The sequence below is a fragment of the Aphis gossypii genome, chromosome 1, assembly GCF_020184175.1.
Source record: "Aphis gossypii isolate Hap1 chromosome 1, ASM2018417v2, whole genome shotgun sequence".
Taxonomy (NCBI): domain Eukaryota; kingdom Metazoa; phylum Arthropoda; class Insecta; order Hemiptera; family Aphididae; genus Aphis; species Aphis gossypii.
Window position 1 is genome coordinate 82,701,731 of NC_065530.1, and position 26,718 is coordinate 82,728,448.

A 26,718-nucleotide genomic window follows, 5' to 3' on the forward strand; every position below is an offset into this window, starting at 1 on the left:
AGTTAAAACATAAAATCTACAATCATTAAAAATTAAAATAGACTGTAAATTAAAAAGAACAAAATTGATTATAAAAGAATAATTTACATTATTCATTGTTTTGAATATTGTAAGAACATGATAGTTTTTATTGTATTGAATGTAAAAGAAACAGAAACAAAAATAATATTGTTTAAATATGTATTGTGTGAGTTTACTACCTAATACTACTATTGTTCATTATAGTTATATTATACATACTTGCATCAGGCACCACGACTGTAGTACAGCACTACAGAATCAATGATCAATCTATAATAGTTTTGAAGTAAACTACTAAAGTCGTAAAAGTATTATTATTACACTCGTTGTTACTCATAAGTCATAAATTTATAATATATCGCCTAAATACAGTATTAGTCTGGCCCTATATAATATGCATATTTCTCCTAAAAAATTTTAATAACTAAAAAACTTCTTTTTTGTGTTTTGAATTAGTTACAGTAATATTAGGTACTAAATGAAAAACTTAGATAAGCATGCTTGATAAATCAATTTGTGCTGTTTTATATACTATGTAGCTAATATTACATCGGTAATTTAACTACTATAGAAATAAATTCTAATTATCAAATGCCTACTAATAAGTATATTTTGTGAATAGCTTTAATTTATAAATGTAAATTAAATTAATATTATAATAATAATAATAAATTTATATATATATTTTTCTTTCTATACAATAAATAATATTATTAAATAATATCATGTAGAATTAACTGAAATCTAAATATAGATCGTATAGAAATAAAATTGAAACCATTAACTCATCACTTATTTTTACAGTGTTTTACATTTTGATAATTTGTTATACTTTTTTGATTCTGTTATAATATTATTAACTCATTTAACTTATCAGTTATCTGTGTGGACGTTCGTCGTTCATGAACGTCATGTTTTGTAAGCACATATTTTATTATTATCTTAAAATCTTACGTCCGCACAGTCAGCTGTTCGGTGAGATTATAGTTTTAATGTGATAGTAAAGTGTAATGTATATAGGACCTATACAAAATAACCTACCCGCCATATTATCGACTACAAATAAAGAATATTTAAATATTATTGTTATTAATTATAAATTATTCGTTATCATAAATTGAAAAGTAATCTGGCGGATTGTTACCTGCAGTCCCAATGTGTAGGTAGCGCTCTGCCGTCTTCGGAATTGCCGCCGCCACCACCGTCAATCATCCGTCGCGTATCCCTCCCTACCCTTTATTCGACGGTCTTCCACGCGCCGGCCGCCGCCGGTTTGCCAAAACAATAATAAATATCAGTTCACAACGTGCGTTCGTTCGTTTCGTACGATTTCTCTCGCGTCTTTGTAATTTCGTTATCGTCTTTGCGTTTTAACACTTCTAACGGGTATTTTTTTTTTCAAAATTCATACTCGTGCCACTGTCGGTCGATACGGTATCGATATCGCCGACGGTTTGATCGTCATAACTCACAGGCAAGTCACTGGATGCCATCAAACTATTCACATACGTGAACGCTGCACGTGTTCGGACTGTTCGGAGACCGGAATCCTTACAGCCCACGGTAAGCACCATTTAATAATAATAATATTAATAGGTTAATAATATCACCAGTTATAGGTTATCTTTAAAATCTGGATTCGAAGTCTAGTTATTATCGTATTTTTTTTTTAGAATTTAGAGGAATAATAAAAAACGCGGGAAAGTCTGTCTCGACTAAAGATACATTTTAGGGAATCGATGGATAATACCTTAACTCCGGGTGGTACATTTTTTCAGAGATTTAGGGTCCACAGCCTGCAACTATGTACGCCATTCGAAAATAAAGAGATGTGATTACTTCTTATAATAATATAATAAAGTAATTTAATGTAAAAATAAATGATAATTTTATTTTTAAAACAATTTAGGAAAGCCCACAAGCGTGCTTAATTTCCGGTTTCTAAATGTATTTAAAACAAAACAATTATAATTCCATTTACAATTCGTTCAAAAATAGAAATTAAAAAAAAATAAATACCTATTTAGTTTTTATGGACTTAGTTTGATACAATGTGATAATAATTTAATATCGTAATAGCTTATTAAAATGAATTGCAAACAAAAATTCCATGACGAACAAATCCAAATTCTGACATATGTTTATCAAACCTATCAATGTTGTGTAGCTGTGTTTGTAAATTCTTGCTGAATTTTTATATCTAAGTAGGTAATTGCCAGTAATTAATTTTTTTATGAGAAGGAAGGTTGGTAGGAGAGGTGTCATAGCTTTACTTTAAACGTCAACATTTTAAATGCGTATCTGATTTCAAGAAAACTTGATGAAAAATTCAAATCTGTTTTCAGAATTTTTTTATTAGATTACCAAGTCCATTGGTAGATACGTAACTGAATGAAATCGTGTTTAAATTTCTTTGTGTTTGTTAAGACAAAGATTGAAAATAACTTCTTAAATCCCTTTAAATGTTTATTATAAAATGGTTTCACGCAGGATGAATTATTTGAAAAAGCTTATTTTGATTGGAAATTTTTAAATCAATTTAAACATTTTAAACCATAAGGGCTACCCTTGTGTCTGCCAATTAACGGTATACATACCCATCATATCGTAGACGAAACATCTCGTTAAGTGTAGACATTTATTTTGGTCACGTAATAAGTTATACTAAAAACGTTCCAATTCAGTATTTTAAAAATTTAAAAAAAAAATGTTTTCACATCATAAGTACATCATTATTTTTGTTCGTTTTTTATATCAAGATTAAATTTCATTTGAAATGATGACAACGTATAAATGTTTTAATATTCCACCTATATACCTACTTCTGTTTTATATTTTGTACTCAGAATCGTTATAATTAAGTGGAATCTGGATAACTGGTAAATATATAAAAAATGCTGTAGGAACTGACAACTGGTTACTTATTTATATTAATTAAGTATAACAATTTCAACAAATAATTTAGACTTTTATTTATTATAACCAATTAATTATTAGATTAATTGATGTTTAATATGAACTTAATTTCGAAATTTGTAATTAAGTATAATCGTTTTTATATTTGTTATATTATGTTATTAACTTATTATGTTAAGATAACATCAAAAATCTTTCGATAATTTGTGGCTATAATGCTATAAATATTGCGTACCTATTTAAATTTTATATTAATTATAAAAATTGTTCAATTTTATCATTCTTTTTACTTGTTAACTTTCGTTTCAATTCATAATAAATTATTAATTATTATTAATGATTTTGAAATTATACAAGATTTGTTTGACATTTTGACATTTCTATAATATATTATATTTCTTTTTTGGTACAAAAATAGTAGGTACTACCTACTTATTAATTGTTCTTTAAACTGAAAAAAAACTATAATTCATTTTCGTCTATTTTGAATTCATTACCTGACATTAGATATTTTGTGAATATAAATATTATCAAGTCACAGCTATACTAAAACAATATGTTACGTTATAACTAATCGACACTATACTTTGTCTAAATATGTCTAATACCTAAATATTTAAATATTTAATAAAAAGTAAGTGAAATATTACCTATGTTATCTTATTAACTATGAATAAAAACTACTTTATCAAGTAATCAAAATTTTTATGGCTTTAATTTTGAAGTATTGATTTTTCTTTCATGAAAACTAGAATATTTTAAATACTAATTCATATTCAAATCGAAGTAAAAGTTATTAGGTAATTTAAATTTTAAATATCATGATAATAATTTATAACATTATAATATTTGGTAATTTTAAATAGTTTTTTTGTTAACTTAAGTTGACAGTTTAAAATAAAATATTGAAATATTACATTCAAAACAGTTTTTGTTATATTTAAGGATTCATTTTTCAAAGAATAGACATGCAGATTATTCATGAATGCATTAGTGATAAGACGTCGAAATATTATTGAATAGTTTCATCGAGTGCCCACGATTTATGCATTTTGTGATAAGCATACAGTTGTCACATACACGTTGAAGAAAATATCTTTATTACTAGTTTCCTAAAATTTAAACAGTTTTTGTATGTTTTATGTACAATATTATATAATTTATAATTTTATATAACCAATCATCTTACACGTTGCAAAATAATATACCCTATGTCTCTGTATATAATTTTTATAAACCCTTATATACTGGAGACATAGTCATTATTATACTACCATCTTGGCGGCACGGTGCCGCAGTATATAAACATAATATAATATTGTACACACTGCATCCATTACGGTGTAAATTTCAGTTAATTTTGTTTTGCTCTATAAAATAAACGTCTTTTTTGTTTTCTTAACATTACCACCCGCGCCATTGTGCTTTAAAAAACATGACGCGGGTATTATATTATAAACACGATGTACGCCACCATTGCTAGATTTTATAATATGAGAATGATAATCGAAGGGACGTTTGGATTTCATGTACTATATAATTCGGGCAGTGGTATGCTGGTGTAACGCGGGGAACTCTTTTGTGTGCCTGCGACCGTTGTAGGTACCTCTCACTGTGTATAGACGCACGCGATTTCCAACCATCTGTCCCTCTCGCTTTTCAACCACCAGGTATTTAATAATAATAATAACAATACATATTGTGTGTGTTCATTGCAAACGGACCAAATGGACAAGAGGCCTATTTTTTTTTCACTTTATCGCTGCAGCTGTTTTTTGGCGCGCTCAAAATCATTTGGGTCGACCGTTTGCGGCAAAAATGGTTGCATATTTCCTGTTTATCACCCCCCTCCCACCCGAGTCCTTACATTATAGCCTTTCAAACCTGCTTATTTTCTCGTTAATATTTCTGATCCAACCAAGTGGCTGCAAAGTGTAAGGTCAACGACTTTTGTATTTTTATACATAGGTACCTGCCTATAAAATATTATGTATATATTTTGTTTAAATAATCGTCAACTAAAATATCGTAGTTAATAATATAATTAATTAATTATAAGTGCGTATTTATGCTATACAATAATTGTTATGTTATCGATTATTATAAATTAAAACTTTAAAATTCTTAATGTTATATGCAGTATCGCTATACATTATTATAGCTATAACTATATTATACTTATGGTGATTAGCGCTTATACTAATTTTAGCTTCTTAGTTACTTAAAATTAGTATTTAAAATAAAGAACATATATTATGTAAATAATATTGAACTATATTTTATATAGGATACATCACAATTTAGTGAAATTTGATAAACCGTATTAAAAATAAATAATAATCACAGAAATTATATATATTATTGATTATATTTTATATACCTATTGAATATTATGATTTAATTTATATAATAGTATTTAAAAATTATTTTTAAATAGTTACATAAATCAATAAATGTATAATTCAACTATATCGTAAAATTAGGAAACATTTTTTCTCTAGTTTTTTTATCAATCATAAAATAAATTCATTGGACCATTGCACCTAGCGTCCTAACTATAGATATTGTCCTATTTTTTTTTTAACCTATAATGCATCTCGATTGCCAGTCACTGAGAATTGCTAAAATTGATTTTAAATAGAAAATGTTTAATAGAACCATATTGAATTATTTTTTTTTCAGAAGTTTTTTTTAGATATTTGTATGTTGTTTACTTCCCGTACCTACTGAACGTATTGAGTACCTACCTAAAATTAAATTTAGTTTTTCCTCGAGTTTTTCATACGTTTGGCATACTTATTTTTGATGTTTTATAGTATTTCACATTATATATAGCGAGTAAAATAAATAACGTCATATTGTAATTTTGTTTATGATGTACCTCTGATAAATACCTATTAATACGTTCTCAAGACTGTATTATAAGTGAATAATTATTATTATTATTATTGATGAATATCCTGTAATAATGTTCTACCGTTTGTTTTGTGTCATACTTTTAGTACCTACATTAATTCCGCTTCTACGGTTACACAATGACAAATACATAATATAATCTTTAAAATAACAATTTTTTAAGTAGATACATGGATCTTATAACGTGGTCCACATATTCTCAAGGTCTGCATGGTACTCGCCACATTTTAATACAATAGGTGGTCTACATTATTGTTGTAAAAAATATAGGTACCTACATAATTATATAAGTATTATTTAAATAATGAAAAAATTAGATAACATAAAACATTATATTATATTGAAAATAGTGTTTGACGTTTGTTCAAGCTTCACATAATCACACATGATATACATATATACATCATTGATTCTCATCGAAGAGTTTATCATTTAAAGTAATTATATTTTATGGTAAGGTTTGGTGTACCCACTAAAAAAATATCAAGACCAAGTCGAATGTTTAAAAAAAATGTTTTAGGTTACGTATCGGTCATACCAGTATTGGTGTCATATGCAGTTTCCTTTAATGATAAATAAAAGAACTAACAATGTGATGTCTTTCATACGGAGTTCACCTAAATTTAAACCATAAGGCTTAGTCTAACTGAATGTCGCACCAACGAACATTTTAAAATAAAATTACGTGTAGCTCATAATTTCTAATTACAATTATCCGCAATTATCTAAATAAAATTTTTTATCGGGATAATAGGATGTTAAATTCAATGTTATAGGTCAAACTATTTAGTTAATTTATAAATTATTTATGCGATCGCGGTGATTATCAGTTGATATCATGAATAATAAGAATTATAGAACAGGTATAATATTTATGAATATCAGCTTTTACCGAAGCTTTTATAGTTTTCAGAGTGATTCCACACTCTGTTTTTGTATAAGTGTACTTACAACTTATTAAAAATCGCAATATTAATGCATACAGAAATCTATATTTTCAAAAGATTTACATAAGCTAGTCAACCTAATATTATATCATTATCAAATAAATGTTCAAATAATTAGCATTCAACTTCATTAATCCTATAATCAATTTAGGAAATACTAATACAAATATGCATTTAATATCGTACATTTAAATAGATAAGTAAAATACGAGTATACAGTGATGTCATGTATATACTATTTTTTTTTTTTTTTGGTATCGCTGATATCCCGTTCAATCGAAATAAAATACATCTGCGGTGATTTGGTTTGTATTTCAACAGTTAAAAGTGTAGCAATGGTTTACGGTAATAATATATCTGTTCATACTTCACGGGAAGTGTATTCAAATGTTACGAAAGAATCACAGTACCATGATAAAAAAAAATTTGTACCTGCCTAATTATTTACTCATTTTTACTTAACGGTCCAATAGTATACGCGTGTCAAATGACAGAGAAAGACTATAAGCGCCTGGATGCGTTTAAAATAGTAGATACCTATTTAGGCAACTGTGCAAAATCGACTGAAATCCATGCGCCTACTTATTTTTTTAGCAATAAAATAATAAGTCAGCATTATAACATTTAAAATTATTCTGCAACCTATTGCGTTTTTTACTTTTCGGGAACGTATATTGCAAACTTCTATATTTCATTTATTTCAAATCATAAGTAAAATCTATCACGTATAGTTACTTAATTTTAATTTAATTAATTATTTTAATGAATAATTGTATGATTATTATTTATTATTAACTAACCAGTGATTAAAAGCGCATTTATTCAATACATATACAAATTTAAGAAGAGTATAGCATATGGATCCAATTGCAGTATTGAATTAGATAATTCTTATCTTAAAATGTTTATATTACCTAGTGTCCTAATACCTTTTATTAGTTATATTTTTGATGGTGTACAGAAGATAAGTAGAAATAATCTATTTATTGCATTTATTATATGTTAAAGATTTAAATTCATGTAATAATATATATATATAATATTCGTATATGCCTAAAATCATATTATTTCAATCGTATTTCATTTTCCACTAATTATTTAGCAATATCTAAACATGTTGATCAAGAACTTCCGAAATATTATATACAGTGAAACCACTGAAACTTCTGAATAGTTGAAACTCTGGGTTGTCAACATTTCTTCCCCTATTCAGAGAGGGTAAATTTTTAAAACTCATACAGGTAAATTTCTAAAAGGAAAAAACGTACGGCAGGTTAATTAAATTTTATTAATACTTAATATTTTAATGATGTAATAATTTAATATTTTAACAATACATATTCAAATAAAATTATAAAGAAGAAATGCATATATTATACATTGATAGAAGACAATTTAATTTGGTTTTTGAACAAGTTATTTTTATTATTAAACATGTGTTAGTGCGTTTTTCTGTTGTTGTTTTATCATATGTCCACTATCTGGAGATTTTTCCATTGAAAAGTAGAGAAAGTGCCTCAATTTCAAAAAAATACGTCTGTTATTGGGTGATGTCCATTAGGGAAGGTACATCATGAATTGATAATAATAATAAATATTACTCAAATAGTGTATTATAGTGTATAGGCAAGTTATACTATTTTTTTTTATATGTGTTGACAATGTAATTTTAAAAAATTACCTATTTGTTTTTGTTTTTAATTTTATTTAAACTTTGTAAATACAATTAGTTTCAACCATTATTTAATACGATATATTTGTTTAATATATATTTAATTAATAATTTAAACTATTTAATTAGTTTGACTTTATTATAAAAATCAAAAATTGTTAAGGTATTTTGAAATTTGCTTGTTTTTAAATTTTTATATTTTATTTAGATAGGTGTCCAGTATAATTAGTATACTAACTTTTATTAGTATATTAAAATAGCTTTGAAATTGTTTGCTTTACTTAACTGGGGCAACGCTATTTATTTTGATTACTTTTATGCATAGAGCAACGTTAAAAACTTCAACAACATTGTCTATTGTACAATCAAAATAAAGTTATGTAAGTAAAATTAAAAAGTTTTAAGTGATTTAAAAAAAAATGGATTTGATGAATGGTAATAATTTAGAAAAATAAATGCTTGTACACAAAAGTAGGTACCTTTTAACATAAAAACTATGTTTATTGATATAATAGATATAATTCAAATAAACATTTTCTTTTCGTAATTTATCCAAATTTATAACACACATTTGGAATTGAGCCACATCAGTGGCCAAATACTCCGTGTAAAGTTCCAGTAGGTTATTTTTAGTGAACTGTCCGACTGAGACTAGTGAAAGTGTACTACTTGTTAAAATTAGAATTATTTGAATATTCGTGAATATACTTTTCAATCATAAAGTTTGCACTCAATAACTAATCGGGTGTCTGGTTTATTGCCAAATTAATGGGCGTATCAATTAATTATGTATAATGCACGAGCAAATTGATATTGAATATACATAATATTCAAATTAAATAACGTTGGTGTACTATAGTCTATAAATTATATTTACTATTTTTTTGGTATAGCTTGCCGATTAGTTATCCCTTATCAGCAACAGTGCTACATGTTGTAAGAAAATTATCCCTTGGTTAAATCTTTAAATTATAATCAGACCATATAACTGACCATAAACAAAACAATGAACATGTCTAGATTTATAATTCGTCACCTTAGGAAATAATTTTCTATTTCGTAGGTAAAGTTTCGTACACTTTCATTATAGCTTTAAATAATTCATTCTCTACAGTTTACCATTAAACTGTGATAAGGTAAATTACTATTGATAAATAATGCAATATTCGTTTTGTTCTATAGAATAAGTATAATAATACCGTCTAAGGTTGTATTTTTGCTATTTGTAAAAACGAAAATATTTTATCAACCATCCAAGAATGTACAAATTTCTTGGGTTATTTGCCGTATTCGATCTTTCGAAATAGATACAATATACCAATAAACCTGAGATCGAAAAATATATAATTATTTTCGTATACTTTTATATTTAATTTATAAATATATTCATTATGATCGTCCTATTTTTACCTGTATGACCAATACAATAAGGTAAAATTAATTGTATGGGTTTTTATTTTTTTTGGTACCAACTTCCTTGTATATTTCATCAGTGACGGATCCAAGGAAGGGGTGAGGTAATAGGGTAAATACCCCCTTGAGCTTATTTTATACACATTTATTACATTGTGACTTGTGAGAAATATAGTTATATTCAGCGTTAAGTATCGTATTACCCCCTCCCCCCTTGATAAATTTCTGGATCTGCCCCTTTATTTCATTGAGGAACAAAAGAGTATTTTTGCCTAATAGAATATTAGTACTACTTCCACATTATGCCCCCTCCCCTTAAGAATTTACCCCATGGTATATGCCATTGATATAGGGAGTATACGGAACATTTTATGTAGTTACCATGGTGTGGTATTTGGACCACCTAATTCGGTGCATTTAACGGAACGTTGGATAGGATGGTCTATGTGGTTGCTCACCATATAATTTAGTACTTTAATATAACTTTATCTAGAGATTTTATAGTAACGTAGTCGATTGTTTTCAAAAACGCCATAAAATAGACGGTCAAGGTTGTGTTGTGGGAATCGATGAACATATTTTTTGAGGAAAAATAAAATATAATCGAGAATGTTTGTTATGTGTTGATCAAAGAACCGGAAATTAAATAAATTAAAAGCATAATAAATAACAACGAATTTGAACTGCAATAAATGAAATGAATATTATCAAAATTAAGATTCACGGATACAGTGGCCATGAGTAATTTTGATTTATGTTTACACAACAATGACCTGTTGGAGCGCCGATATTTCTTAGATGAAAAACGTGATAGAAAAACACTTGGTAATTATTCAAAGAGAAATTGAACCGGGAATGGCAATTCACAGTGACCGGTGGAAGACATACTCCACATTAAATGAACATTGTTTTATACATAAAACAGTAAATCATAGCCAAAATGTCATTGATTACAAGTGCCTACGTCTATATGATTATATACTCAGTCTATCTAGGTTATTTGGCGTGTCGTACTTGACACTACTTGTATATCTAAAACATAAAAATAAATTAAGATTTACTTGTATATTCTTAAAAAGCAGCCATGGTTGATTGATAGCAATATCTTCATCCATTCATAAGCACAATATTTGACGATTTCCTTCAGAGGCGTGTCTAGGACCAAAATTTAGGACAGGCCTTGTTATAATATATAAATATAATTTTAAAATGCATATTTTGGGTATATTTAAAGGTTAAAAATCAGGGTAGGCCCGGGCCTACCAGGCCTACCCGCTGGACACGCCTCTGATTTCCTTACAAATTTAGCTATGACATTTTTAGTTTACGAGAAAAAAAATAATATGTGAATTCATCAATTATGTACTAATACTTATAGAAATAAATTTATAAAAATGCGATGATTCAATACTATTTTCGGGTATGAGTTTGGTAGATTATGTACGATAAACATGTAAAACACGCGGATCCGGCTCTTTTTTTACATCAAGATCATTGAAAAATTAAGAGTAAAGAAAATATAAACACATTTTTTATTTTGTTTCGTAATTATTTTAGGGTAAGAAATATATTTTTGTATACATAATAATATAATGTATAATGTACCTACTTTCCTAACAATATAGTCAATAATTGTTGTACATTAGTGAAAAATGTTTTTGGTGCGGCTCGCATAATATTTTACCCTACATTTTTGGCTCAGTTGATACTTTACGTTTGACATGCCTGGTGTACGACATCACAACCATTTTATAACGACAAATATATAGCGGACCTACTTATCCAATTAATTTTATTTTGTTGGCATATTGTTTATAGGATAATAAATAATAATATAGTAGTATAGTTAACTCAAATAAATACAATAAAAATATATGTATTTGGCTAAAAATATAATTTATTTTATTTCAGGGCTACGAGTCGTGTTATTTTCAAAAGATATTCCTTTCCACCCTGCAATAATTTGGAATTTTATTGAACGCTGTCTTTATGTAATGGTGCGTTACAGTAACATGACTGAAAATATTATTTTACAATAAGAGATCAAAATCTTGAAATACAAGAACACGCAATATGATGACAATTGGAATCTTAAGTGAGTATAATATTATTTCTCGTTTCTATTTTCTAAAATACATCTTATGCGCACGTGACAAACAATAATTTTTGTGATCTAATGATCATAATGAGAATACGTTTTTAACATTTAAAAAAAATTTACTAATAAAACACAGAGACTTATTATTACTTATTTGTTATTATTGCCACTCGTGTTGTATTATATCCTCATTGCTGTGAACTAATGTTATTTTTAATTCCAAATAAATAATATTATCACAACACTCAAAGAATGATTATTAGTGAATATTGGTTAACTTTATTGATAAGAGCTTTTTTAAAAATTTAAATGGGTATCAAACAGAAAAGTTGTTTTTACGGAAAAAATGAATTAACATTAAATATTCTTTGTATGAATTGAATGTTCATAAATAGTATAATAGGTAGTAGTGATATAGATATTATATATACACGGTAATAAAGCGTAATAAAGTATAGTTGTATACTCGAAATCTAACCTTATAATACGTTTTAATATAATTTGTGATCTTAAAATAATGTCTTTTTGAAATATTATTATAAAATGGTTTTGTTATTTAATTAAACTATAAATTTAGATTGTAGGTAGTCAAGGTTTCCGAAATGTTTTAGATAAAACTACATAGTGTGTGTAATGGTTAGCTTTTGATATAGTATTTATTTTTAAGTATTATTTATCACAATTAGAAATGAATTAAAAGTATAGAGAAAATATATAATATAATGTATTAGTAGCGTCCAAAGTTAATATTAAAGAACTAATGGAAGACTTCAATCTTGTACCGATGAAAAGGCAATATGCTTTATAAATTTAAAATATATCTTTTTGGTACACATACCACTTTATAAAAGTTAAAAATATAAACTAATTTAATAAAATTGTTATAAAAGTATTTTTTATTATTATCGTTTTTATTTTTAGAAAGGAGCTAAATAATTGTAATGTCCAAATTCGTGTATTGCATAATCTGCAAATGAAGTATAAAAGTATAATAAAGTTTACGTACGTTCATGAAATACATGTTTATAATATGCCTATTTACTTATATAATTTGATTATTTCTAAATTCAACAAAATAATTAAAATTAGTTTTTTAAATAGTGGTAATAAATTGGGTAAAATATAAATTGTACTGACTTCTGAAATTTTTAGAATTATTATATGAATATAAAAAAAGATTTAAAAATTTGTAGGTAGTTGTAGTAAGTTCTTCTTTAAGTAGGTACCTATAAAATTATGGTAAATAATTTTTATATAAAACGAAAGTTTCAACTCTTAATTTATATAGTACACCCATCTATAATGAGAATAACACATATTTATAATATTTACAATAGTATGTATTACCTATATTAGTACTTATAGAAGGTACTTATATAGGTAAGGCTGCAAAAGTGGATCTATATAGATTTTATAATGACTTGGAGACTGTACATTATAAGTGCTTTGACAACAAATTCGATTAGAAAGTGCAATTAAATTTTTTTCATTTTTCATAACATTATATATTCGAATATTTCCATCGCTTTGATATATTTTCTCCACTTTCTTTTGCATCATACTCCCTGCTGGACAAGGACGTGGTTCATAGAATCTATGTTGTTTATCAATAGAGAACATGATAATAACAATAATAATAATAGCAGCTGGAGCATTATAACAGTTCGACAATGGCCGAGAATAGATTTCCTTATTTCCTGATGATTTTCATGAATTATAGTGTAACGCCCGAGTTTTCTTTCGTCTATGCTAAATCATTGATAGGCCTATAGCTGTGCGCGTCAGCGTAAACTAACCATTGCAATGAAAGCCAAAAATATATGCCATGTTTAATTGAATATAATCAACCGACACTTTTTACCATCGATCAGTTTAAATGTTTAAATTTACAAATATTTTATGTTTAAATGTAGGTATCTGTATAATCAGCGTATCAAATGATGGAATAAATATGTTTAGATCATGTATAGTAGTTAAATAAATGTGTTCTTAATATACATCTACATCTAGCACGTTATTTTAAGTGAAAACTATTTAGTCCTGAAACCTAAACCTAAATAACTATTGATAAAGTTAATGAGAGTTTTCTATAGAAATTAAAATTTGTAAATAATAAAAATTTAAATAAAATTCGTATAATTTAAATTTAACTATTTTTTATCGTTAAAATGAAGCCACATTTGCATTTGTATTTTGTTGTCCTCGGTTTACGCACAAGTAACAACAAATGAATATTTACTTTCAGCTGACTTACTTGCATTTAACGTTCAATTTTGTACATTAAAGTGATTTGATCTATTATTAAATCTAGTCTTTTCTGATAAAATTTTTTTTTCAGATAATTGGTAAAGCTTCAAGTTAGTTTATAAATTCAAAGTTTGTTAAGTTTAAAATACCCTATACGATATCGTATAATCGTGTAGAACTAGCATCTGTCAGTATGGTTATTCGATATTCGTTTAATCACTAAACTATATCAAGGATGGGTAGGTAACTAAAAGTTACTCAAAGTTACTATAAAGTGCCAATTTTTAGAACTTAAATATCAATGGGTCAGAGAGTACAGATAACAAAAGTCAAAAAATAAAATTTTAAATTTACAATTAATATTTATTGTTTTATATTTACAACATGTTTTAAAAAACATAATAAAATAAAATACCTACAGATAAACGTTGAAATTGTATAAAGTAGGTAATTTGAAATGTAACACGAGCCAGATAAAAAAGGTATACGAGCCATCAATTGCCCATAGCTATATTAATATTTGTTGATAATCATTCATCAGTATCTGTATCTCTAATGAATTTTCATTAAAAAAATAATAACAAAATAGTTATGATAACAGAAAAGTTAGATTTTATCATTATTTACTCATTCTTTATGTATTTGATGAATTTCTTAAATTGTTTTGATTTATTATTTGTGTAAAATGATTGGTACCAAAAATGACTTACTGGCTTTATATACTCGTACGTGGTATTTGTTAATTTTTACTAACCGATAAGGATAACTATAATTAATTCTTGTAGATAGTTATGCATTTATAGTTTCCATTGTGTTTCGAATAATCGAATTGTAGCGTTATAAAGATATAATCATATTTTTGCTACTAGTTTAGTACATATGAAATAAAAATTATGATCGCAGAGCTATAAATTATAAACGTACCTATATCTATGAATTATCATACTTATTTTACAGTATGTATATGCATATAATAGGTTATAAAATAGTCAAGTTATTAAATTAATATTTTGCACCGTATACCTACGTCATAATATGCGTTGTGTATAGTTTTAAGAATATATCATTGTTTTTCGAATTAATTAAACAATTCATTTATCAAAACTTGCGCTGATGTGCAATTTTACATATTGTGTGTAATTCTAGCTATAAATTTATACAATATCTTTTATGAGTCAGTTCTTCAAAAAAATAAAAAAATAATAATATAAAAAAATAAAAATATCAATAGTAATATAAAGTGCATAGTTGTAATTTTACTTTTGAGTAATGGTGAAAAATATATTCGATATTGTGTTTATTTTTTACATATTATTATGTATAAAACGGTGTATCAAATGACTTTTTAAAATATTTTTTTTGACCTAGTATAAAAATTGTTTGCACCTATATACTTCAAAAATTGTATTATCAGAAATGATAGAAATTTTATGTGATTTATAATATTATATATTATATTATTACAATAGTAAGTAAATTGTAAATGTAATCAATATATTGAGTTTAGACTAATACGTGGATTATTCATAATCATACTAATAAAACAAACGTGTGTCTTATAGGCACCTTTAAAATTTTGGTGAAAAAATAACTAATATACATTATACGCAGCCTATCACATATTCACATTATAATAACTAATAAGTCTTAATTGCATTTTAACTGTAAATCGAAGATACAAATGTTGTGGTTTTGAATTGTATATATTATATATAGGTCTGATAATGAGTTAACGAACAACCGAATGCCAAATACTGTCGATAGTCGTGAATATGTCGTTTTATTTTTAAATGGACTATATGAGTACGAGTGAAAAATAACATTTCTATACGTGCAGTCTTCCACTGCCGTGGAACCTACGGATGTCCTTCACAGTCCACCAACTACCGATGACACAAATCGATTGTCGTTTTCTTTTCTGTAGAGTAGAAAAAAAAATATAATAACAAACTTGTATATTATAGTTCCCACTCTGCAGTACGCTCATTTCGAGTTATTACCCGGTGAACCGTGTAAGGAAAAACGATTACCGCACTCGGTAGCGGTTGGCATGGTCGATGACCAAAAACGGTTTTCCATACTTATAACGTACCTCATCTGCCGCTATGCCGCTGCCGACCGTCTCGATTCGAAAAATCATCCGCTCATAATGCGGACGAACCCGTTGATCTCGTGAAATCGCTAATTCGACACGAACGCTCTATCGTCATCACCGCCACCGTCATTATTTTTCTTTGGAAAATTATTTAAAACTATTATTTTTATTTATTTTTTTTTTTGTTTCTCCGGAGCGTCACGCGAATTGACTAATAATAACACCAAAAATTGTATACAACAATATAATATTACACTATATACATTATACATAGCTCTATAGGTTTATATATCATGTATAAACACCATGACCGATTAATAACGTGATCTATATTTAATACATTCGAATTGTCCGCTAACTTTTTCTTCTTTATAAATATAATAATATATTACTTATATTATGCTTATTTAAGTATCTCTTTATATTGTCTCGAGAATAGCTATGCGCACAGTTATAATATATATATTGACATATTATAATGATCAATACATAATAATATAACAATTAATATGTGTAACGATGACTTTCCCGTGCACAACAAGTGGTACCTATGCGCTTAAGTAGCCGATCCACACTCGATCTACAGTCAACTAGACGTGCGTGTGTTTACAAAAATAAACAAACATTAGTCATATTTATTTTGTCCACTTATATTATAATATTATGTAAAAAAGTATCAACTGACAATCTCGACAATGACTGTGCATGACTAGTTCTATCGGCGGCTGCATTATTTATGTCGAAAAATATAAGACAATAGTGTATAGTACCATGTCATGCTCAATTCGTGAATGATTAATGTGCTGTGATCAACCTCCCCCTTTACACCTTTAATTTAACAATTTTTATTTATGTTTCGAACATGCAACACAATAGATCTATATATTAAATCGTTCACTATCCAGCTTTTCGTCCTTGTTGATATTCTAAAAGGTATTCAAATTATTCCTGTAGTTCGTTCTAGTCACTTGTGACAAGCCAACAGAGAAATGTGAAAATCAAAAACCATTAAAATAAATACTATAGATACCTATACTATTTCTAGTAAATTTTAAATAATTCTTAACATTTTTTTGATAATTCATAATATAAATATGAATATGCACAATTTACTATAATATATAATTACCAATAGGCAATAAATATAAATGTATTTTTAATGAAAATATCTGAATAATGTACCTATATGTCTTATGATTATAAAATACTTACGTATTTATATGAAATGAGTTTCATGTGTATTTTGGAGAAAATTGTTGGCATAAACATAGGTAATTTTGAGAGAAATTGATACATGACTCCGAAAACTCTTTATTTTTTTCCTATTTATTTTTTATTATTTTTAAAATTATTTAAACGTAATGGTGGTATTTTACCAAATTTGAGTATATTACTTCAATTATTTTATGTAAAACGTTCTAAGTGAAAAAATAATATAAACTAGATGAAGCAGAACAAATCTATAGGCTTTTTTAGTTACAAAAATAAAAAAAAATAGTCAAACTATACCTACCTATAATAGTATATTAATATAGTGCTATAGTACCTATAGTCTTTTAATGTAATAATAACGGACTGACATATTATTATTAAAAGTGACTTAATTATTGAAATAGTATTCTAACATTGTGATTTACAAACTATCAGATATATGTACTTGTCTTGCGAAGAGGATACTTAGTTCAATAATATGCAATTTGATATAATGCTTGAGTATTGTATTACAATAATCCGAATCCAATGACCAATATTCAATGACACATTTATATAAAAAAAAAAAAATAATAATTATACTTATATAAATATACACTTATGTATACCTACTGATATTTTTATTATAATATATATATAATAATAATTATAATATATAGGTATATATTGGTAATTATATAACTATTTATAAGATTCACCTTCGATATCATGCTCAATGTTATTTAAATCATGATAAGACGCTTTTTCACTTAGTTTCAATTTGTATCTTTATAATTTGAACAGTGAAGGATAATTATTATCCAAAATAATTAAAATACCAAAAAGCTTAAAGCACAAAACGTTGAAGAATATAGTGGTATTTTGTTAAAGTAATCATCGCATCATAAAAACGATTGAGTACTATTTGCATTAAAAAAATAAATATCTATTAAGAATAATTTTTCCTAACGTGTAAAAAAAATTTAATTTCTATTTATGTTTTTTATTCAATTTAAAAGTTACCGCTAACTAATCTTTTTGTATCTCGGTTTAAAAGTTATGTTTTTAAAGTTATCTTATTGATAGTGTAATAGAGTAAACGTGATTATTTTAAATTGAATATTGATTACTGTTATACTATTTTAATCAAAATATATAGGTACATCGGTATATATAAAAACGAATAACCCTTTTCCCCCTTTTTATGAGCTCCCTCACTAACCATGAAGCCCTATTTGTTTATGTAGAGTAACTAAAACTATATTTTATGTTATAATATTATGTTTACTACTTTTAACTGTTAGATTAATTAATGTTTTAATAAAATGCATATTGTTTCTTATTATGTAGACCAAGCTTGTTAAACCACGTATATCCACTTAGGATTGAATTCTTTATTCTCGTGGTAATAAATCATTATCGAAGGTTATTTTTGAATTATTAGTTCAGTGGTATAATGAGTGTCACACTAGTTCAGATAGTTTTGAATATTAATTGGTTTTTACTTTTTGATCACTGGGATGACGTGTTAATTCTCACCAATTAAACTTAAAAATACGTGTTTGTTGTCTCGTATATAAATCGTTATTACGGTAGGTCAATAACTATTTACCGGTATGGCGATGTCGTATAGGTAATTAAAAATAAATAGTTAAACTGTCCATAATCACAATAGTAATCAGTACCTGTAGCTTTAACGTTTAAAATTCAATATTAAATATTATATTTAAAACAATGCATAGAAAGAGCTCATTGAAAAAAATTATAATAATTATGGATATTTACTCTAAGGTCATTACGCCTACCTAACCGGTGCTCCTACTGTATTACAACAGTTAAAGACTAATAAGAGCACTGTACAAAAAATGAAAATTAGACTATTATTAAATCATTGGTACCATTTAATGTAGTTATAGAAAAAACGCAACAATTCGACCGTTACTGTGATATTCCTACACTTCCAATTATTTATATAAGAAAAAGCCACAACTGGTTAAAATCACCTTGGAACTTGCCAGTTGCCGCGCACAACAATAATACGCATAGATACTGTCGGTGTGAAGTGACCACAATATAAAATAAATTCGAACAGGAAATTGAATGCATGTTGTAAAGGATAACGATGGGAAAATGAATAGCTTTGGGGATCTAAAACCTTTAGATAACACATATTAATATTAAAATTACAGGTTGTAAAGTATACAAGCACACGTGGTTAATAAAATATATATTTTTAATATGTACAATTTCACAGGGTCATTTAAAATGTAGGTATAATGTAGCAATAACAGTAATAATGTATAACAATATAGAAAATGTGCTAGATTCCCGCAATCATTCAATTTGTATTTTAACTTGTCCATAATATTATGATGGTATACGTAAACTATTATTTGTTTATTTTATGTTTTAAATTTTATTGTTATTTAGTAAATATGATTTTTTCACCATCGTCAGCATTAGCCAGGATTAAATTATTTTAGCTAAAATATCCTATTTTAACGTTTTTTGTTACGTAAACTCTTGAAAATAAGCCTATATGATGACATCATAATAGTATGATGCCCATTAATGTTTGCTATGGTTTCTCGCTATAGTTACCATAGTGACTAGTTAGTCACCCAAACCAGTGAAAAAAAATGATGTATTTTAAGTCATATTCAAAAACTTGTACTACAAATTAAAATAATCATAATTGCTTTGTGTGTGGTATAATTTTTTTTTTATAAATTATGCAAATTAACTATTTAATGAAATACGAAACATAAAATTGTTAATTAATCAATATTGTCTGCTTAAATGGTTGACAAAGTTTTTTGGTTTATTCAAGTATACAATACTTTTAATTTAACTCACAAAATGATAATTTTAAAGATGATGTTTAATCCTCACAGTTTATCCGGGTAAAACTAATGGATATCGATATTAATATCTATGTACAATATACATACACACACCTCTATTGGCTATTTTGTCATTTTCTTCGAGCTGGAAAATTTAAATACACATTGAACAATTTTTTAAACATTGTTGAGTTTAAACTGTTTAAAGCATACACAAATAATTGGATTATACCAGCTATAATGGACTTATAGATTATTACATGTATAATAATACTAAATACATTAATTCGGTATCATATTTTAATCTTTAATCAAGATGTTTAGGATTGATATTCGATCATCATTCGAATTCCAACTGTATTATTTTTATTTACATTTTCAACTTCTAGGGATTGCTTTTTTACTATAAGCAATACAGTATGATTGAGTGACCGAATTTATATAGTAACTAAAAATTAGTAAATGATTAATTGAATACATATAATTATCGAATGGTACACCTATGTGCGTACGTTAATGTCATTAATACTACGATTTTAAAGTTAAATTTAAAGAAAAATATTTAGAACTGTGATCGAACCATAATAATAGGTATGTTTACTACTAATTATGTTATACTAATGAAACGATTGATCATTAAATATGTATTTATGTAGGTACCTATTATACGTGTTTTAATGAATAAATCAACGTCCAGCAGTCAGTGTTACCAATTTTAAATATAATGTGTATGTTGTGTTAAAAGTCAATAGACATAATAATATTTAAATTAATAATATTCTCCAAGTGTGGAAAAAAAACGTGATTATTTGACGATTTGGTTCCACAGTTGAGTAATTCGCCGTTATTTCGATTTGCGTTGAATGGCTACGACGATATCTTGAAATAATAATTTCGCGCACGGTTACGGTGTTGTGACTTGTGGCTGTTATCGACGACTCGAATTCGTTTCGTATTTTCGTTCGTGTGTTTTATACATGCGACGTACAAAATGTAATAATTAGTTCCTACCTATATAACGATATTTATTATGTGTTTCAGCGATCATTGTTTTTGGCATGTCCGTCTTCGTCACAGATGGGACGAAATGTGTTAAATCGAAAGACGCGAAAGGGTGGTACGTCAACTGTGGCTATCAAGAATTTCAATCAGTACCCAATGACGAGTTAGAAGACGTCGAGGTTTGTTAAAACAAAACGTTAATGAATACATTGAATAGTTGAAATTTGACAGACTTGTTAAGAATTAATAAATGTATATATCTATCGCATTAAACGCGAATATATTATAATGGATTTTGTGCCTGTTCCCCGATGACTCGATTGTATTTTACGTATAGATTTCTATTTGTAAAATTGAATTATAATATTAATTGTTATTGACGTTTGGTATGGAACACGGTGGTCTGTTATATTTCAGTTAGTACCTACTTATTGAGTCCCGACACCCGCCGTACGCTTAAATTGTAGCGAAAATTCGAGCCAACGAATAAAATAAGAAAACTATGTTACCGAGAATTTATAAGTTACCGCCTCGCCTGTAAATAGATCGATCACACCATCGATGTCGTAATAAATATTCATAATAGTTAGTAATTTTTTTTCTCACGATAAACTGATTACTTGAAGTTCGGACCGCATACGCGTTTATGGTCTGTGTGTTTAAGTGTGTATATAACATCGGACACGCCATTCTGTCCATTATACATATTGTACATTTCGTTAATGCGTATATTATACTCATCGATTCTGGAATTTGAAAATAATATCCTCGCATGCGCCTTTCTTGTCCTGCCTGGCGATTTTAAGTAAAAATAAAAATACACGCGCCAAAAAGGCGTATTATATATAATATCATGTTTTTTCTCTCGACCTACAAAACAATAGAAAGATAATTAGACGCGTTCATAAAATTAGTCGGTATTCATAAATCTATGTTTGTTTTTTCTACTTCTGGGAGTGTCCAGCAGGAAATCGTCGATGATTCATCGAGTATAAAACATCACTCACTAACGACGACTTGCACCTTATTATAATATTTGACGAAATGTTCTGAGAACAAATAGCGCGACACCTTACCCGCGTGCCGTGCAATAGAAGTGTACACTGAAACATACGGAGTTCTTGCGTGATACGATGACACTACAGCGAACCTTATCTAATTATACTTACACCAACTGTATTTAGGGATGTCCACCGATTCAGTTAATTTCGCCGCTGCAAAAGGATGTTCTTTCCCAGCTTTAAATACACATAGGACTAGAAGTTATACTATCTTTATTTTATACTATCCTTTCCTCTGCAAAAAAAAAACCTTAAAATTGTATTTCGATATATTACGTTTAACTCGGGTTCTCACGATTATATTATTTATCTTGTAGACTTTCAACCTCGAGCACAACTACATCGGCAAGTTGCACAACAACAGTTTCGCCCCGTACCCGAACATCAAGCATCTGAGGTTGGCGTTCAACAAGGTGCACACCATCGATCAAGGGTCGCTGGCGTCGCTCAGCGAGTTGGACATCCTGGACCTGTCGCAGAACGCCGTCAGGACGGTGCCGGGCGGACTGCCCAAATCGCTGACCCACCTGAACCTGAACGCCAATCCGGTGGACGTGGACATGCGGCCGCTGGCCACCGCCGTCGGACTGCGGACGCTGCAGCTCAAGGGCTGCGACCTGAAAGCGTACCCGGCGCTGGGCATCATGCCCAACCTGGTCACCCTGGACGTGTCCGAGAACTACGACATCGAGGACCTGGACCCGGCCCAGCTGGCCGTCACGTGCCGCCTGGCCCGGCTCAACATCACGGGCGCCAGCAAGCTGTTCCGGCCCGGCCAGCAGGGCGCCCATTGCCGGTGCCGGCGCGTCGTCCAGTGGACCGAAACGCACAAGGTGGCCCTGTACGGTCTGGGCCATCCCGTCCAGTGCCCGGAACCGGTGGACGGGGACGGCGAGGCCGACGACCGCGACGACCCGAACAGCGACGCGTGCGCCCGGGCCCCGGAACAGGCGCTGGCCGTGTTCAAGGAGTGCATGGCCGAGTGGGAACACCGGAACACGCCGTACTGGGCCATCGCTTCCGGTCTGGCGATCGCCGTGGCCCTGATGGTCGGCCTGTGCGTGTGCATGCGCCGCCGCCGGAGGAGACGCCGTCGCCGCGCCGCCGCAGCCGCCGACAAGTCGCAGGCCGCCCAATCGCCGCCGTCGTCCGACGTCAAATCGGCCGTCAACAACGACTCGGCCGGCCACAAGACCGAACCCGCCGCGCTCCTGTCGTCGGCCGCGTGAATCGCGTCTCCGTCCGATTTTTCCGAGTTTTAAATCCTTTAAATTTTTTTTTTTTTTCATTTAACAAATTTGCCCGCGTGTGTGTCGTCGTTTAATGGCCTATTGCAATGAACGCTATGCGTTAAAAAAATATTGTGCCTCCCCCGCGCACATAATATTATATTATACGCGTTTGCATAGTGTACATTCACATATAAACACGATATGCCGTTCACATAAATGTTTATTCTTTTTATTTTCGTTTTTTGTCATACTATGTGTGTACTTATCATATTATCGTACGCCTCCTCTTCCCACGAAGGGCTTACGATTTTTAATATTATAAAAATAATTTACGTAAAAGCGTGTGTAAACGATATCGATGACACGCCTCTGTACGATATGACCCGTTATGCACGACGAATATTATATATACCTATTATATATTATCTATAATATTAGTAATCGAAAAAGTAAAAAAAAAAACTATTGTAATGATCTCTGAGATTTCACATTTAGATCCCTTCGCGCGTAGCGACGCACTTTTTCAAGTCTCGCGACGATCGTGTAATTTTTTTTCCTTCTTCTCGAAGTCTCATACAATATTATCATATTTATATATAGAAAGAAGCTGGTACGTCGGGCGACGTGTGCACCATATTACGACGTATAATATACATAGGATTAAAACATAAGTATACCATAATGTCGCAACGGTTAGTGTTCTGTAAAATGTGGTGGTTCTTGTTTATGTCTCGGACTTCGGAGAGTATATAGAGATATTCTTCCCTGTTATGATTTTACACACACATAATTATAGAGAAACAGTGTTCCGTAGATTTAGGTGCGACCGAATTTTCCGATCAACTACACGAGGATTATTCGTGGCGTTTATACGCTTTCCTGTATTATAATAATCGCATGATATAAACCCATCATGTACTATTAAACGGTAAATATACTATAAATCATTAATAATATTATATATATAAATAAATTAGTCACTAGACATAATATTATCTGTTTTTTTTTTTATTATTATTATTTCAATTCGTAAAACATATTACCGTGTATAATGATGCAATTACTAGCTTTACAATAATAATATATTATATTATAATGAATTCATGATTCGTGCATAAAAATAAAATAACAAAAAATGAATGTTTAAAAAAAAATTCAGTATTTATTAGTTTGGGTTAAGAGACACATAATATTATTATTATTTTATTGTTTTTAATATGTATATTTTATTGTTTTGATTTTATTCCACGTGAACAAAGTATAATGGTAGTATTTATTTTTAATTTTTTGTTATGTGTTTTATAATAATTAAATTTTGATGCTTTATTATTAAATAGTATTATATTTTTTTTCTACTACACTGCCTCCAAACTCGATTTTCCCTGATTTATTTTTGGTCATTTCCATTTAAACGGTATAAGTGTATTATCTACACCCAAAAAGTAAAACAATACGTTTTGGCTGTATAGGATTATGAAGACCCACCTAGTTAGTACCTCTTGTAGGTTTGGTAGTGTTTCTATACAGGTTATGCACACACACCGTTTCCCTGTATATTTAGTAAAGCAATAAGGCTATTTTTCTTTAATTCTTTTTCTCGATGGACTTTAACCCGTGATTACATAATATGTTATTACATTATTTTACTCCGTTAGAAGTATACGTTAGAGTAAAAGGTTATCATTAAGTAGTAAAGTTGCCTCTTTAAATTCGAAACCATAAATAAATTGTTCGTGCAGTACCTGTATAATTGAAAACACATGTGGTGTGAAACACACTAGCCTACTGTGAAAGGTCTTTAGGTATAATTCCCTTGTAATTAACGCTTTGTTGATAACAAGTTGTTAACTTTTTCCCAAATACTTTCTTATCTGTTGACCATTTTAATTTAATATAGTTTTGTATGATATTTAAATATTTTAATAATAAACACTTGAATAATCATACTTATTAGTTATTACTATTTTAGTTTTAGAATAGTATTCTCTCGTTTTTTCTTAGGTAGATTATAGGCGTTTTATCCTATAAGTACCTAATACATAATGTTAAAAGTTTAAACTACACGACGTATACGTTGAGTATTATTATTTATATTAATTCTTTATTATATAGTTTTTTTCTTTTATCATATTGACGAAAATATTCGATTTTTATTTGCATTGGGTATTTAATTTCCTATTTTACCTACAATACGTTGAATTAAGATGTTATTAATTTTCTTTTCCTATTTTCCTATTTTCTATGGTAATTGGTTAAGTATTATTTCTACGTAAACCATAAACACGGGTTAGAATTTTATTTGTTATTCATAGAATTAAATCCAAATCTCGATTATAATTTAAATAATAATTTCACTTATTAGAACCTCAAAAACTAGTTTTAAATATTATTATAATTATTTTCACACTATCCGGTTTTAATAGATACTATCGTGTCTTTTAAATTGTATTTTTACATAAATGTTTTCAAATAATATTAATAATATAACTAAATATATAATTCATTAATTCCTTACTTTATTGATAGTTTTTAAAATAATTATGATATATAGTATAGTGATATAGTTAATTTTTAAAAATAGGTAAAAATATATGGATAAAAAGTATTTAGAACTAACAATTTAATGTAAATCAAATTTAAATTTCCGTTATTTTATATTTTACAGGTCTATATGTAAAAAATACGTATCATCGTTATAAATATTAATTAATACTAAGCGTCTAAGCATTTTTATATACAATTAATACGCTTGAATTTATATTACCTATATTATATTCAATATTCATTATTTATATGCATAAATTAAATTACTGTCATATATGGCATAAGTTTGTCCGATTTTTCAGCTATTTTCGTAATTAAAAATTAAATTATCTTTAGAGCTTAATAATTTGAATTGTTTGAATGTCAAATTTTAGGTAACCACTAACCATAAACTGTTATAATAATATTATTATTATTATATACTATTTTAATATTATACATATTGTAAAAATATAAAAACGTGCGATTGATAATTTTAAATTTGTACATACAATATATAGCTATCTTACCTTTCATTTTA

The 26,718-nt window shown here is 28.4% G+C and overlaps 1 protein-coding gene across 1 annotated transcript; it reads left to right on the top strand.

The window, feature by feature from the left end:
* The first annotated feature begins 1,290 nt into the window (after positions 1-1,290).
* Positions 1,291-24,736, top strand: LOC114130839 (uncharacterized). The gene is made up of 4 exons (XM_050210197.1): positions 1,291-1,584; positions 11,797-11,980; positions 21,401-21,540; positions 22,740-24,736. Exons 2-4 carry the CDS (start codon positions 11,959-11,961, stop codon positions 23,649-23,651), a joined length of 1,074 nt encoding a protein of 357 aa, XP_050066154.1. The 5' UTR covers positions 1,291-1,584; positions 11,797-11,958; the 3' UTR covers positions 23,652-24,736.
* The last annotated feature ends 1,982 nt before the right edge of the window (positions 24,737-26,718 follow it).